Raw genomic sequence first — 17,486 nt, 5'->3', positions numbered from 1 at the left:
TCTTCCAAGTTCCATCTGGGCATACAGCCTTCCATCTCGGCCCCTTCCTCCTCATCATCGCCGTCTGTGTCAATCAGCGCCGTCCAAGATCTAACGATAGGTTCTCCTGATGCCGATGGCAAAGAGAACTGTCCGTGTCAATCACCTCCTCGTTGTCACCGTCCATGTCCATCTACCTCCAAATAGTGCTGGGAGTGAGCAGAGGTGAGGCCACAGCAACGCAGCCAATCGAGGGGGGGGGGGGGTGAGCAACAGAGAAGCTGATCTATGGAGGAGCCAATCAAGAGGAGGAGGAGGAGCAAAGGAGCCGAGAGAGGCTTTCGAGAGGTGGGGAGAGAGCAGCCAAGAGAGGAGGTTTCGGGAGTGGGGCTGAGAGCAGAGGGAAAGGGAGATTTCGACTGGAGGAGAGTGGAGAAAGGGAAGAGTCCTCTGGTCTAGTGAGTCGAGCTAGTGGTGACTAGTGAGAAATTTTTTTTAAAATTTTTTTTAGATATTAATAAATAAAATGGAGTGTTTTTTGTTTTTTGTTTTAAATATCTTTTTATATAAAATATTTTAAAATTTTTAAAATAAATAAATTATTTTTTTTAAACGGGTAACCCATTTATTAAACGGATGAGTTTGAATTTATATGATAATCACTCGTTAATAAACGGGTCAACACAAATCCAAACTTGTTTATGACCCACTCGAACTCGACCCGTTAACCTATTTTGTCACCCCTAGGCATAGGAAAGATGATGAAACGACCTTGTTAGCGTGGACTCTCCTCAGCTCTCCACAAGTGCGGGAATCAAAACCAAATAATAATCCACATCACAAACAAAGCACCGTCCTGAGCTCCTGTTAAAATTGATATACTCAGATAAAACCATAGACTGAATAAAACGTTAATCAGAGGAAAATGCCCAAGGATATCAAAATAGTATACGTTCCCAACTTACAAAAAAGGGAAAATAAATTCCTACCCAAATTACAAGAGTGAAATTAAAATATTCGCCATTCATTCTTACACATATTGCAGGAGGACAAAAAATATTTATGTATTCGTCACTTGAACTCAACAGCTTTATTTGACTATGAAAAATTAAAGGAAGAAAAATATATATAAAAAACAAATTTTTTTTTTTTTTACAACAATTTACAACCCCTATTTATACTTGTAATTGGGGAACAATGGAATAAATACAAAATTAATCCTAAATTAATTTCCACGCTTCTAGAATAAATACAAAATTAATCCTAAATTAATTTTCACGCTCCTTTCTATAATAAGGAGATTTACTGACTTTTCTCAAATGGAAATATCACGTAATTGGGGTCTCATGTTTGCTCCTTAGATTTGTGGTCTTCCTCAACACTCCCCCTCAAGTTGACGTGGATATTTATAACACCCAACTTGCTGAGTAGGTAGTTAAATTGTGCAACTCCAAGAGTTTTGGTAAATAAATCAGCGGGTTGCTGGCTTGTGTGCATATGGATTGTTTGAATGACCCCATTTTGGAATTTTTCTCGAACTACATGACAATCTATCTCGATATGCTTGGTTCGTTTACAAAACACTGGATTTGGGACTATATGTATAGCAGCTTTGTTATCACAGTACAATCTGACTGGTTGAGAATATGTCACGACAAGATCTGAGAGTAAAGATTTTAACCAAGTGACCTCACAGCATGTAGAGATCATAGATCTATACTCTGCTTCAGTTGAGGAACGAAAAACCGTTGTTTGCTTCTTGGTCTTCCAGGAAATGAGTGATTTTCCAAGCAAGATGCAATACCCGGTGACTGATCGTCTAGTGTCCCTACAACGTGCCCAATCTACATCACAGTATGCATGAAGTTGAATTTCACTAAAAGATGAGAAGAAAAGCCCCTGGCGTGGAGATTTCTTAATGTACCGCAAGACTCTATGTGCTGCATCCAAGTGTGGTATACGTGGTTTGTCCATAAACTGACTTAGTACATGTACTAAATAGGCTCAATCTGGTCTTGTGACAGCCAAATAAAAGTCTTCCAACAAGTCGTCTATATGATGAAGGATCTGTAATGAGTTCACCTTCACTCTCGCTGAGTGCAAGGTTTTGTTCCATAGGAAAGTTGCTAGGCTTAGCTCCAAGGAAGCCAACGTCTTCCAATATCTCAAGGGCATACTTCCTCTAGGACAGAAATATTCCCTTGGCTGAACGAGCCACTTCAATTCCCAAGAAATACTTGAAAATTCCCAGATCTTTGAGCTTGAAGTGGTCACTTAGAAATTTCTTGACCGCATTGATCTGTTCCAAACTATTTCCTACAACGATAATATCATCCACATATACTAAAATGGCAGTGAAATTGTTCTTATGGGATCAGATGAAAAGTGAGTAATTTGCCTTGGACTATGAATATCTTGCATCAATAAAGGTGGATGAAAGCTTAGCATACCATGGCCTCACGGCCTATTTAAGGCCATAGAGAGACTTAATGAGCTTGCATACTCTAGTCTCCTCCTTTCTCGGTGGAAGCTACATGTATACTTTGTCTTCTAGATCTCCATAGAGGATAGCGTTGTTGACATCAAGCTAATGAAGATGTCAGTTATGCACGGAAGCAAGTGTCAAAATGGTGCGAACGGTGGTCATCAAGGCAACTGGAGCAAATGTCTTGGTGTAGTCAATGCCTTCTTGTTGACTGTAACCCTTGGCAACGAGGCGAGCCTTGTATCATTTGATGGATCCATCTGGATTGTATTTGATCTTATAGACTCATTTACATCCAATAGGCTTCTTACCTGGAGGGAGAGGAGTGAAGATCCACGTATTGTTGAGCTCGAGAGCATCAATCTTAACACACATAGCAATACGCCAGTTTGGATCGGTCATGGTCTGCAAGAAAGATTATGGTTCTTTGGCAAGAGAGATAATCGTGGTGAAGGCATGGTGAATAAGAGATAAGCGAGAATAAGAAAGGTAATTAGTGAGAGGATAAGGAGTACATGAGAACAGACTAGCGTAGAGTCAGATGATTGAGTGGGCGATCGAGATGGTAGAACCTGTTCCACATGAAAATCCTTTAAGTATGTTGGTGGCTCAGTGGGACGACTAGATCGTCGGGGCACTAGAGAAGGAGATGTTGACGGTGATGGTGATGGTGATGGTGATGGTGATAGTAATGGTGACAAAATAGGAGACGGGTCATCTAGAATATGGTCAAGAAAAAATACAGGACAAGGTAGGACAGGTTTTGTAGGTTCAAGTTTAGAAGAGGCAAAAAGAAAAATATCTTCATGAAAAATGACATCTAGAGAAACAAAGACTTTGTGTGCTAAGATTATAGAGCATGTACCCCTTTTGACCATATGGGTAACCAAGGAAGACGCATTGGATGTCTCGTGGGTCGAATTTGGCTAGGTTCTGAGAGTAAGTAGAAACAAAACACAAGCATCCAAATACTTTCAGGTGAGTATGTGTGGGTTTGACACCATGCAATTTTTCATAAGGAAATAAACCACCCAAAATAGGAGAAGGTGTGCGATTAATAAGATAAGTAGCAGTAAGAATAGCATCCCACCAGAAGTGTGTAGGCATATGTGCTTGAAAGAGTAAGGAGTGGGCAACATTGAGGAGATGAAGATGTTTGCGTTCAACCACTTCGTTTTGTTGAGGAGTGGAGACACAACTGGTTTGGAGGACAATAACCTTGGGTGCATAAAATGTGGGCATGTGAAACTCTGGCCCATTATCACTTCATATGATTTTGATGGTAGTAGAGAATTGATTTTCAACGAGATGAATGAAAGATTGCAAGAGAGAACGGGTGTCAGATTTGTGGTACATTAAATAAACCCCAAGTACTGCGGATAAAATTGTCGACAATAGTGAGAAAATGACGTGCACCAATAATAGAAGGGGTGCAATAAGCCCCCCAAATATCAACATGTAGTAATTCAAAAGGATTATAGGAAGAAATATAACTAGTTGGAAATGGAGCACGAGTCTGTTTAGCCAATGGGCAAATTAAACATGATTGCAAATCAGAATTACAAATTTCTGGTTCTTCATTGGAAAGAAAAGACAAATTTTTATTGGACAAATGTCCTAAACGTTGATGCCAAATATGAGAAGTCAAAGTGGAGGTGGCCGCCTGACGACAAGCTTTTCTGGTGTTTGCAAAGTGGTAGAGGTCGTCCTGCTCAGTTCCTGTCCTAATCATCTTCATCGAGCGTAGGTCCTAAATAAAACAAAAATCAGAAGAAAAGATAATGATACAATAGTGTATATTGCATAACTTACAAACGAAAATTAGGCTGAAATGAAAGGTCGGAACACAAAGAACATTATTTAAAGTGGGAGTAAGAGAGAATTAAACTAATCCAATATGAGTAACAGTGGCATGGGAGTCATCCAGTAATTGAACTGTCTGACCTTGGACTGAAAAAGATTGGATCAAAATAGTAGGTGTGTAAATCATATGGTCTGTTGCACCACTATCAAGAATCCATAGATGATCACTATTGGACGTACCTGCCAATGAAAAGTCGACACTACCTACTTAGTGTGTCATGGATTGCGAAGGGGTGGAATTGTTGAGAATAGCCAAGAGTTTTTTTTTTTTTTTTTTTAAGAATTGATTCTCCACTCTGTTGAATATTTAAAATTTTAATTTGCCTTGATCCTTTGGAAGAATTGATTCTCAACTCAGTTGAATATTTTAAATACTGATTTTCCTTGATCCATAAAGCTATTAGTGGGTCACTTTGGCATTGCTCTTCAAAATTGAGTGGAAGTAATAATGGTGGGATTTAGAGCCCACTTTTGACGTGGGTTGGCTGGGTGCAAATCTGTAGCTATGAAAAGGAGGTCATCTTCAACCTCTGATTCAGACGAACCAGCGTGTTCTCTGCTTTGTTGAAGACAACGTAGACGATTAGGAGATGACATCAAATTGGATGGCAAATCTGCTAAGGCGTAGATCTGAAAGAGCAATAGGCTGATCGAGGAAGATGACGTCAAAAAGTTTACGAAGACACCGATGACAATGTCGAAGACTTCAGCGAAAAACAACAATAGAGACAACGACGCTAGAGGTCGTTAATGGCAGAGACGAAGATCAGATAGGCAGCAAAGGAGTGACAGTTCCTTCATTATCGTCGATGGCGAAGCTAGTGGTGAGCTCACCGAACAATCAGAGCAAAGGTTCAATGAACCAGCTCTGATACCATGTGAAAAATTAAAGGAAGAAGAATATATATATATATATATATAAAATAAAATAAAAAACTCTATTCAAAATTATATTTTTTTTACAACAATTTACAATCCTTATTTATACTTGTAATTGGAGAACAATTGAATAAATACAAAATTAATCCTAAATCAATTTTTTCACTCCTTTCTATAATAAGGAGATTTGTTGACTTTTTTCAAATGAAAATATCACGCAATTGGGGTCTATGTTTGCTTCTTGATTTGACAAATTCTCTAAAGAGTTGTTTGGTCAGGGAAACAATATGAATGCCTTTTATTCTTTATTCCAAACATAAAACCTCTCAGCAATAAATATGGGGGTGGAGATATAAGCAGAATGCTTGGAGGATTTCGTCATATGCATTGGCATCCCAAGCATCTTGGAGGCTCAATATCTGATCAATGTATGAGGCCCTCCCCTCCTCAGTCTTCATACTCTAGAGAACTTAAATCATTGAAGAAAACATCAACCCAAACCATAAGTCAAGGCCGTTACTCTTGCTACTAGTGAGAAGAAAACGAAAAAAGACTGAATTACAAGATCATATCACACCACTTAATCCTGTTGACCTCTTACATCCCTGCTACAATCCTGTTCCTTCAAAACTACAAGCAGAGAAATCAGATGAATGCAAGCCAATTCCTGAATCACTAGCCACTCAAATGTTAAAATTCGATTAAAATTAAAAGAAAACTAAAAAATTTCAGTACATGTTTAAGCCATGCAGTTTATCTATCGGATAACAGGGCTGCCTCAATCCTCCGGATGACAATACTAAGACCAGCGCCACTTTCCAGAGCTTTTACAGCAGCTCGATGCGCATGTTTATGCCATTTAAGCAAATTGTATGACTGCAAAACTGACCACCTTGCTTGATTTGACATCTATTCATGTAATGGCAAAGGAACAACCGCTTTCAGCAACCACTAACTAAATAGTCAAACTAATACTTGTGCAAATATTATAGTCAAAGGCTGACCTGTGCAACAGAAAGAGGAGGTTGCAGAAGAACACAGATGCTTCTGAAAAGATTTTCATCATTTTCACCGCCCTCTGCCTCACCATAGACAAGAGCTTCAGCTGCAATACCAGCAAAGAGCACCATGGAGTACCTAACCATTTTGTCAACCCAATTATCAATAATAAAAAAAGTAATGAGTGAGCATAAAATTGCTTCATCTCTGTCAGGAGTCAGGACTGCCAAAGTGGTAGGCAGGATTGCCCCTGCACAAAGTTCTTAATAATTAATCATGAAGTGTGCAATTTGAAATTTAAGACCACGAGGCCGTTTAATATTTATCTGTGGCACAAAATTTTCAGTACTGTACATCGACTTCTATCTGAAATATTTTAAAAGAACTATATGAAGGAATTCAGGACACAAAATTTAAATTGGTAATAATATTATGCAGTCGCTGAATTGCATAACAATAAAATAGGTTCTATTTATATATAAACCACAAGTAGCAAGCAATCTAGCTGCTATGCTAACAGAAAATTGCTTCCCTTGCTAGGCATAGATAATGTACTACAAGCAGACTTCATAGCAGCTTCATGTCAAACCCACCTATCAAAAGCAGTGCCACTGAGTTGACCCTCAGAAAGCTCATTTGCCAGTTTCTCATCCCAAAATTGAGTTCCCGCCTGTTAGAAAAGTCATGAATATGCAATCTTCTGGCTAGTCAGATGATGACGAATCCTAATGAAGTCTAGGAGATTCTAGAACACTGGAAGCTGAGCAAAAAATATCAGACAAGAACAACTCATTTTCACTTTTGGCATCCCAAAATAGAATTCTTAGTTGTTAGAAAAGTCATGAATATGCAACTCAATAGTCAGATGAAAAATCATAATGAAGGGCAAGTGGTTCTAGAAAAGTGAAAGTTAAATGAAAATAACAGACGAGAGAAACATAATCAGCAATTGCTTTATTCACATCCAAACACACATAAAATTAGGGTGGTCCTAGAAAAGTGTAACCTAAGTGGAAATATGAGACAGAAACATCATCAGCAATTGCTTTATTTTCATTCAAACTTGCATAATAAAAGGAGTGAAAAATCATATGAAAACAAGGTCTATAGCTGACTTAATAATGCAGATACAAAAGGAAGACATAAGAAATGAAGATACACAGCACATCATCCATAACAAACAAAATAACATAATTGAATAACCTACTCGAGGGGGAAAAAAGAAGAAAATAAACTATGTACAGTGGAATCACCCTTCATGTAAATCAAAATGATGAAGGACTTTGATTATTGTTTATATGAATGACACTAGTCAAATGATTGCAATTTTTAGTTAGGTAATAGTAAAAAATATTTTGTGTGTGCTTTCAGCAGATTTTCTTAGATCTGACCTCACTACTCCATCTGTCGTCTTTTATCACTCTCTCAGGAGAAGAGAATTTTTCTCCTCCTTACTCTGCAAGTACTGTGGGCAAGACAAGATATCGTTCCCTTACTCTCCACACCAGAACAAGAGTTTGAATGTTTGATGCTTGAAGCTCTAAAACAATAGAATATTGAAGACACTGGAATTGGACTCCTTCCGAATAATACAGTATTGAGAAAGTGCAAACTAATGGCTTTCCTTCCACTTTTTTCCTCACTTCCCTCCACCTCTTGGCTCCCAACACTCTCGTGTGATTGCTCATGGCAGTAATTCTGGCTGTAGCGGTGTTCAAAAACAATACAGATCAGAGGCAAGCCTTTCAATCCCAGACTGGAGAAGATTGGGGACTAATTATATATTCATGCTAGACCAAAATCCTCGAGCGAATTGGTGGATTTAGGTTAAGAAAATGGCTACTCATTGGTTTTCTTTTTCTCATATGTCTTCGTCCATTTGGAGCAATTCTCTTGTTGGAAGAGATTTGGGAAGTTCTGTTATTAGCATCAGTTGATGAGGAGAGGTAAGTTTCTGGGAAAGGGCATTCCGTCTTTGTTACTGGGGATCTGAAGGGTTTTCAGTGGAGAGGTTTCATTGAGCCATTGCCTTCAATTGTGGATCCTGAGAAATCTAGGGCTCCTGCAGGCTAGAATTCTGTCAAATGGAAAGAAGGGACTTGGATGGAATGATGTGGGGAAGGGAGTTGACAGTCACCATCCTCAAAAATTGGTGGTCCACGCCGTAATTGTTGTGGTAACATGCCAGCTCAGTGTGAGATGCAGGAGTGGAGTGAAAGGGTCAGTGGCCTGTGTTTCCAAGTGTAGCAGTGATGAGAGAAAATCAATCGTGTGGATCTAGGCTTAGAGCAAAAATTTATTGGAGCAGGTTATAAATTCGTTTCTTTTCTTTTTGAATTGGGCTGGCTCTTGAGTAGTGACCCACAAGTAAGGCCTGTGAACCCCAAGGTAGTAGCAAAACCGATCTGGATACTATAACAGCCCAATTGGAACAGGTTTCAATTAGGACCACTGTGTTGCTTTTGATAGAGTATCTTTATCTTCAGCAAAGTTGGGGAGGAAATAATAAAAGCTCAAGCCCAAAATCAGGGCTTTAAGGCAGAACAGGCTAATGCTTCAACAAATTCTGCTGGCAAGACTTAATGCAGTTGGTGCAAGCAAAATCTCATCATTAGGAATTGGGTTTAACTCAGGCAAACGATATCCCCTGAAATGGATTAACTATGTTCTGCGTGTACCAATTGCAAGGATGGAAATCACATTCAAGTTCTTTAGGGCAAGGAAATCTACCAGTCTATACTATGTCAGCTTTCAACGTCCTCGTCTCCTTTTTTGGTGGGGTCCTATGACTTTGCAGCAAAAGCTGCATTTGCCTGCTTGGTGAGTTTTATGTTCTCCTGAATACTATTGTGGGAAGCGGTTCTGTAACTTTCAACTATTCAACAAAGCATTCTTGGCTGAGAAGGCTTGGCAGATAGCCACCTCCTGTGACTCATTATCTTCTTGTCCAAAAAAAAAGGGCAGCCCACTGCATGAAGCTCCCATGCATGCGGGGTCCAAGGAACAGGCAGGCCATGATGGGTCCATAGTACGCAACCTCACAACTATCTTGGCATCTACCCAAAAACACAAAAACTGTCGGATCACGGGGACAAATCCAGTATTGTCACCTTCTGTCTCAGCACAAGTCTCATGGGGTTCGAAAAGTGTAATTCACGAGTGGAATTTCATTCAGGCTGATGACTGTTGCCACTCTGCTGGGCATTCGATGAGTGGTGGTTTATTTTGCTCCCAGGTTCTGGGATTTTCTTTGACGCAAATTGGTCAGCAGAGGTCGGGAGACCAATATCCTACACCTCATAAGTTCATCAATTCAGCCTCCAAGACATGATTTCCGATTTAACTCATTCTCTGCTTATGAAAGATTTTGCTGATCATTGACTCCTTGCTGAAACCAGTGTCTCATTTGGAAGCCTAGCCTGGTGGCATTTATACTCCAAAGAGAGGTAATCACTCTTACTTTTCCATTACAAATAGTATAACTTCCTCTCTTCAATCCACACAGAGGTTTGGACATGATTCTGGAAGCAATTGCTGGTATTACCCAAGACCAAAGTGTTTTTGAAAATTCTTTACAGGCATCTTACCCACATTGATACTACTCCTTGTCTTGTCTGTTTTCATAATAAAGGAAATTGTGGAACATTCATTTATTTTGGCATTATGATTGTGCCAGGTTAGATTGGTACACTTCTGAATCATTGAGGCTGACCTCTTCCACAATGATTCATACTTCACTCAGCTTCCCTCATGCCTCTACTTGACTTCAAAAGCATTCTTCCAAGACCACTTGTTTTTACTGTTGAAGATTCTACAATCTTTTTACATTGCATTGTTAAGGAGCAAAGGTTCAATCATGTTGGTACAGATGTGATTGCAAAAACTTTTGCCAGATGCACAGTTTTAGCGCACATCCATATACCTCATTATGTTAATGCTTTAAGTGCCTCTGCTATCACTGTCAACATCTGCCAGCACAACTGCCAAAACCTGGCAGCACGCATATCCATCTACTTCTCCAGCTCAATTCCATACATTGTATCAATCTGTGCAGCATGCTCCTGAGCTCCATCTACTAGCTTTGGAACTCAAACATTTAAGATCACTCTTACTCAACTTTCATTCCTCATGCTGCCTCTCCACTTCCAGTTCAATGTTATCATAAATTTGTCAATTGCCACATTATCATAGTTGGCATACTACTAGACCCGACATAAAGAGTTCTAACCTATACTACATTTTATTATTCCTTTAATTTTTTTCATCATCTGTACTGCTAATGTTTTCCTGTTTAATAAATTTTGATTCCACAGCAACCCCCCCCCCCCCCAACCAAAATAAAAAGCAACACTATCTTCTCCAGTGAAGGGTAATCTTGCCAATAAGAAGGATATTTCTGATCCTAGTATTTTGTCCAACAACCAAGTTAGTCAAACACAAAGTTTGGCACAATGGATCCAATGTCAGCTCTGCAGTAGTGAACTGCTGAGCCAGCCAACTTTAGAAAAAAAAAAAAAATAGAATAAAATTCATAAGATAAGAAGGGAATATACAAATGATGATAAGATTGTGACAAAGCCGTGAACCTACTGAAGTTAGTTAATTCAGTTATTTAGTTGAAAAGTCAGCAGACAACTCAGCTTACAGTCAGCAGAACATTCAGCAATAAAATTATTCAGTCAGCAAGTTGCAGCCAGTGTGATTCTTATTCAAAGTTCTGTTCAGTTTTTCAAAGTGGAATACAGCTGCCATCCATTAATAGCACAGGAGTGAGTTATTTAGTCTAGGAACTTGTCATATTCTTTGCCTCGTTTCTAGGTTTATTTAATGAGTTGTTAAGTCCCTAGAATATTAAAATTTCCCATCTATCCCCATGTACTCTGCCCTATAAATAGTGGTCTTATCCCAGTCATTTGAAGCAGTGAAAAAATAGAAAAGAATCTCAAAGATCCAGCAAAAAGTGCTGCAGCACTGTAGCTTTTTATATATGTAATTTCTTCATCAAGTCAGTAAATTAAAGAGGCATTTTTCAGTATTTTTCTTCTCTGTTTTTCTATTTTTCTATTCTTCAGTTCCAACAAAATTTGGTATCAGAGCCATGTTGTCCAGCACCTCTTCCTCTGCTAGAACTATGTTCAATTATTCTCAAAACCAAGTACCCATCTTCGAAGGAAGAAATTATGGATACTGGGCTGATCAAATGAAACTTTTCTTCATTGCACGAGACTTATGGGAGATTATTGAAGAAGGGTATGATGATTCAACTTCAGCAAATGATGATTCATCTTCTACAAACACAAGCACAGCAACCTCATCTCAGAGATCTACTCAGAAGAAAGAAAAAATTAAAAATAATGCTCTTGCTTTGAGTTATATTCATCAAGGGATCAGCAAGACCATCTATCCCTGCATCTTTGGCATTCAAAAGGCTAAAGACGCATGGCAAACACTGCGGAAGGAATTTCAAGGAAACAATAAAGTAGTCTCGATCCGACTACAATCTCTTTGGAAGAGCTTTGATTGCTTGGCAATGAAAGATTCTAAAAGCATCAAAGATTTTTTCTCCAAAGTTGCTGAAATAGTCGACCAAATCAGAGCTTATGGTGATCGGATAGAAGAAAAAAAATCATAGAAAAAATTCTCAAAAGTTTACCACCAAAATTTGATCATGCAGCTGCAGCAACTGAAGAATCAAAAGACCTCTCAATTATGACCCTGTTTGACCTCTGTGGTTCTTTAGAATCACATGAGGAAAGAATTAAAAGATCTTCAGGTCAGCCCTTCGAGTAGGCTTTTCAATCAAAGCTCAATTTGAACCGGAAAAATCAAGAGAGTAAGGGAAATTTTCAGCAATAAGATCAGTCTCAAGGAGGCCAAAATAATCAGTCCTGTGGTTGTGGAAGGGGCCGTGGCAGAGACAGGAATTTTCAGCCTCAAAGGTCCAGCAATCAAGGACAGAATTGCATCATATGCAAGAAGTCAAATCACACCTCAGCTGAATGCTATTTAAGGTGTAAAAGGTGCTGCATTCCAAACCATTCAAACCGGGATTGTTCGCACAAGAAGAGTGAAAGTTCAGAAGCAAATTTCTGCAAGGAAAATGATGAAGAGCAAGTGTCTCTCACTTGTCTCAATACTGAAAGCAACGACAACAAGGTTTGGTACCTTGATAGTGGCTGCAGCAATCATATGACAGGTAACCGTGAGTTATTTGTTAAAATTGATGAAAATGTTTCAAATTCCATTATTCTTGGTGATGGAAATTTGTAAAAGTTGAAGGAAAAGGTGTAATAGCAGTGCAGTCCATATCAGGTGAGCAAAAATTCATCCATGATATTCTTTATGTCCCAAATCTTGCTCACAATGTCTTAAGTGTGGGGCAGTTAATTCAAAAAGGATATCAAGTCCATTAAGAAGGAAATGAATGCAGAATCATAGAAAAGAAGAAGAACTCACTGATGGCTAAAGTTGAGATAACTCGAAACAAGATTTTTCCACTCTCCATCAACTACACAAGTCCAGTGGCTTTGAAGAGTGAAATTTCAGATGAATCTCAACTATGGCATCACAGATATGGGCATTTAAATCATAAGGGACTGCAGCTCCTCAAGCAAAAAGATATGGTTCGTGGCCTTCCCCAAATTAATCAAATTGAAGGAGTTTGTGAAGGCTGTATTTACAGGAAGATGCACCACCTTCCTTCCTCCAAAACTTCTTGGAGGACCAAAGCTCCTTTGGAGCTTGTTCATGTAGATATATTTGGTCTCACAAGAACACCATCTCTTGGAAACAAAAGGTATTTCATCCTTTTTGTCGATGATTTTACTAGAATGATATGGTTATATTTTATTCAACAAAAATAAGATGTCTTCTCAATATTTCTGGAGTTCAAAGCCCTCGTTGAAAGGCAAAGTGGGCTGAAAATGAAGACCTTAAGAACTTATTGTGGAGGTGAACATATATCACCCGTTCATGAATTATTGCAAGAAGGAAGGCATTCAAAGGCAACTAACAGTGAGTAGAAGCCCTCAGTAGAATGGAGTTGCTGAAAAAAAGAACCGGACCATTGTTGAAATGGCTTGAAGCATGTTAAAAGGTAAACGTCTCCCTGATTCTCTCTAGGCTGAAGCTGTACATACCACTGTTTACATCTTAAACAAGTCACCAACAAAATCAATGAAGAATAGAACTTCCTATGAGGCTTGGAGTAGGAGAAAACCAGATGTTAGTCATCTGAAAGTTTTTGGTTGTCTAGCCTACTCACTCAACAAAGCTCCTAAAAAGAACAAGTTTGATCAAAAGGGAGAAAAGCTTCTGTTAATTGGGTACAACGATGAATCAAAGGGCTATCGGCTGCTGAATCCTGTTAATCACAAGCTGACAGTGGCAAGAGATGTCATCTTTGATGAAAGGGGAGTATGGTAGTGGACTTCCAGCGACCAGAACTCAACAAATATTTCAGGTTTTGTACCAGCTGAAGCAACAAGACCTAAATCGGCTACTAAATCTTAGAATCTAGCAATTTCAAAAGATGAAATTGCACCCGAGAACCTTAGTTCAAAATTTGAAAAATTCAAAAAATGAAGGAACTTCATCCTCTTCACCTGTCCTTAGAAGTGAAGATCTGAAAGAGTTAGAGGACCTGCGGAGAGGTATGGTGATTTTAGAAGCTATTTTTCCAATGAAAATTCAGAATTTGCTCTTTTCTCTTGTGAGCCACAAAATTTTGAAGATTCAGTGAAGGATAAAAAATAGAAAAAGGCCATGGAAAAAGAGCTGAACATGATTGAAAATAACAACACATGAAAGCTTGTAGATCCTCCTGAAGGCAAAGATATTATTGGTCTCAAGTGGGTTTACAAAACCAAGTACAACAAGGATGGTTCCATTCAAAAGTACAAGGCCAGATTAGTTGCCAAAGGTTTTTCTCAACAAACTAGAGTTGATTTTAACGAGACCTTTGCACCGGTTGCAAGAATTGAGATAATTCGGCTTGTACTTGCAATAGCTGCCAAATTGGAGTTAAATGTGTATCAAATGGATGTTAAATCTGTGTTTCTCAATGGAGAATTGAATGAGGAAGTTTATGTTGAGCAGCCACGTGGATATGAAGTGAAGGACAAAGAAGAAAATGTGTACAAACTGAACAAGGCTTTGTATGGCCTCAAACAAGCTCAACGAGTTTGGAACAGTAAGATTGATTCTTATTTTCAGAATTCCGGATTTCAGAAAAGCTCTAATGAACCAGCTCTTTATTTTTTTTTTAAAAAGAAACTGATTTCATCATTGTTTGCTTGTACGTTGATGATCTGATTTACTTTGGAAGCAATCTTCATTTACTTGCTGATTTCAAGCACTCAATGATGGAAAATTTTGAGATGACAGACTTAGGGATGAAGTACTTCCTCGGGATGCAAGTTAAGCAAGGAAGAAGGAAATCATTTCCCAAGAAAAGTATGCAGCTGATATCTTGAAGAAATTTTATATGAAGGACTATAAGGCTGTAAGTACTCCTATGGCTCTAAATGAAAAATTAAATTTCGATGATGGAGCTAAGAAATTCGACGAAAAATCAGTATAGGAGTTTAGTTGGATCCCTTATTTACTTGACTCATACTAGGCCTGATATTACACAAGTTGTTAGTATGTTGTCTAGGTTCATGCACAGCCAAAGTGTACTTCATTATGCAGCAGCAAAAAGGGTATTAAGATACCTTAAAGGCACACTAGAACTTGGACTGAAGTACAACAAAGATTCTGAGTTTGTTTTGACCGGTTTCACTAACAGTGATTGGGCCAGATCAGTTGATGATCGAAAAAGCACATCAGCATATGTTTTCTGCCTTGGAAATGGCACCATTTCATGGTGTTCAAGAAAGCAAAACACTGTTGCGTTGTGTTCTGTAGAAGCAAAATATATAGAAGCAACAGAGGCTGCTTGTGAAGGAGTTTGGCCGGGGCAATTACTTAGTGATTTAGGGCTGAAGCAAGAGGGTCCTACAACCATTTATTGTGATAATATGTCAACAATAGCTCTAACTAAGAACCTAGTTTTTCATGCCAAGACAAAGCATATTGAGGTCATACATCACTTTATTCGTGACCTTGTGCAGAAGGAAGAAATTCAGCTAGAATTCATCAGCACTAATGAACAACCAGCAGACATGCTCACAAAACCTATTACTACTGAGAAGTTTTTGAAGTTCAGAGACATGTTAGGACTCACGGCTTTAGAGGGGAATTTGTGAGAAAGTCGTGAACCTACTGAAGTTAGTTAATTCAGTTATTTAGTTGAAAAGTCAGCAGACAGCTCAGCTTACAGTCAGCAGAACAATCAGCAATAAAATTATTCAGTCAGCAAGTTGCAGCCAGTGTGATTCTTATTCAAAGTTCTGTTCAGTTTTTCAAAGTGGAATACAGCTGCCATCCATTAATGGCATAGGAGTGAGTTATTTAGTCTAGGAACTTGTCATATTCTTTGTCTTGTTTCTAGGTTTATTTAATGAGTTGTTAAGTCCCTAGAATATTAAAATTTCCCATCTATTTCCCATGTACTCTGCCCTATAAATAGTAGCCTTATCCCAGTCATTTTAAGCAATGAAAAAATAGAAAAGAATCTCAAAAATCCAGCAAAAAGTGCTGCAGCACTGTAGCTTGTTATATATGTAATTTCTTCATCAAGTCAGTAAATTAAAGAGGCATTTTTCAGTATTTTTCTTCTCTGTTTTTCTGTTTTTCTATTCTTCTATTCCAACAAAGATATCCTCCTCAAAAGAAAAACAGAACATGAAGGAACAAAATCACAACAGAAAAGCCTGCCAATCTCGCTAGAAGTTCAAGAAACTTGTTCATTCAAAACAATCAGCTGCATAAGCGCAAAGAGAACCCTATCCAAAAACAATGATAAAGGAATCTTCTTTCTGGTGAAGACATGAGACTTTAAGATATTATTATTTATAGGAAGCAAGATTCTAAGGTATTTAGGAAACAATTCTTTGAGTTCATTTAGGTTTCAAAACATTTTTCTTATCTTTCAAGAATTGTAAGCTTATAAATAGCCTTACCCTCATGTATTAGTTTGAAGAAATTGGAATTGAGAATTAACTTTGTTGGAGGTTGGTCCTGCATCAAGTGATCAAAGCAGAATTTGATTCAACATGACTGTCAGTTTTATTTGAAAAGCTTTGGGAATTCAAACATGTAGGGTAGGGTTTGTGATTTTTGCTTAAATTGCCTCGCATCCGCTGCCATCTCCACCACACCCCCACCACCACCATTCAACATTGATCTCTACCATCCCTCCACCACTTCCAACCAGCCCGAGGAATATTTGAAAAAAAAAAAAAAGGCGTAGTCGTTGCATAGCCAACCCCTAATGTCCAGAAAACTCTAGAGGGACAACAACCTTGCTCATTGTTACACCCAAAATCAACCAAGGCAAGTCTCCATTGTTGCAAATTTTCCATCATTGTTCTTGACAGTGTCAACAATTTGACTTCGCTTAGGTCAAACCCATGCTAGTAGTTCACATTTGTTCTAGCTATCGACAAGCCTCACTCACTAGATTGGAGCTTTGTTGGCTGTCAAAGTTTACCATAAATGTTTCCATCACCATCGCCATCGAAGCTTCCTAACCAGTCTCCAGATTTAAGCCCCACGACGTTAACACCTTCAATGGAGCCTTAGTGCCGTGTCCAAGTAGTTCACAAGTACTTCACAAATCTTCACCGGATTTCATGGATCGTCGAGCCACTGCAATATCCCAGAAATTCTGCACAACCAGTTACTGCTGTTCATGGCAATGTTGTGTCATCAGAAGCCCTCTTGCCTTAAGGAATAGATCTGCAGAGGTGAAAGCATTCCCTGCCATCAAATTAGGGAAACTTAAGGACCTGTTCCTCAATGAAGGAGAATTTCTGAATGCTTCAAACCAGCCAATTTCCTTAGGTCATCCAGAACCAAACCAACCAAGAGGACCAGATTTATACTAAACTGGTTTTGCCAGTCCAGATTGAACAGGACAGGGGTAAAAAAAAAAAACACGCACACACACAATGGAGGTTACCTTTACCTCTGCATTGGACAAGGTTGATGCAAGAAAGAGGTAATTTTCCTTCCCATCCATGAGAGAAGAGGTAAAAGAGGAAGTTCAGGAAGTTATTAAAATTGTGAAATCATTGCATTAGGGAGCCCAAACCTCAACTTGTTGAGGCAGTTAAGGAAATAATGGATGCCTGAAAATTGAAGCATGAGCCTCAACCAGCTGATTTCATAATCCCAA

At 38.7% G+C, this 17,486-nt stretch overlaps 1 protein-coding gene across 2 annotated transcripts in view; it reads right to left on the bottom strand.

Annotated features, from left to right (window-relative positions):
- Positions 1-5,735: 5,735 nt before the first annotated feature.
- Positions 5,736-17,486, bottom strand: part of LOC131143771 (uncharacterized) — a 37,874-nt gene continuing 26,123 nt past the window's right edge. For both annotated transcript variants that reach the window (XM_058092083.1, XM_058092084.1), the window contains 3 exons: positions 6,799-6,875; positions 6,211-6,343; positions 5,736-6,115 (listed from right to left, as the gene is read on the bottom strand). In XM_058092083.1, coding sequence (XP_057948066.1) covers positions 5,960-6,115; positions 6,211-6,343; positions 6,799-6,875 — 366 coding nt within the window. In that variant the 3' untranslated portion in view covers positions 5,736-5,959. The remainder of the gene's footprint in view (positions 6,116-6,210; positions 6,344-6,798; positions 6,876-17,486) is intronic.

Source organism: Malania oleifera, chromosome 12 (genome assembly GCF_029873635.1).
Source record: "Malania oleifera isolate guangnan ecotype guangnan chromosome 12, ASM2987363v1, whole genome shotgun sequence".
Lineage (NCBI taxonomy): Eukaryota > Viridiplantae > Streptophyta > Magnoliopsida > Santalales > Ximeniaceae > Malania > Malania oleifera.
The sequence above is the reverse complement of the archived record's forward strand: the minus strand, read 5'-3'. Positions and strand labels throughout refer to the sequence as shown.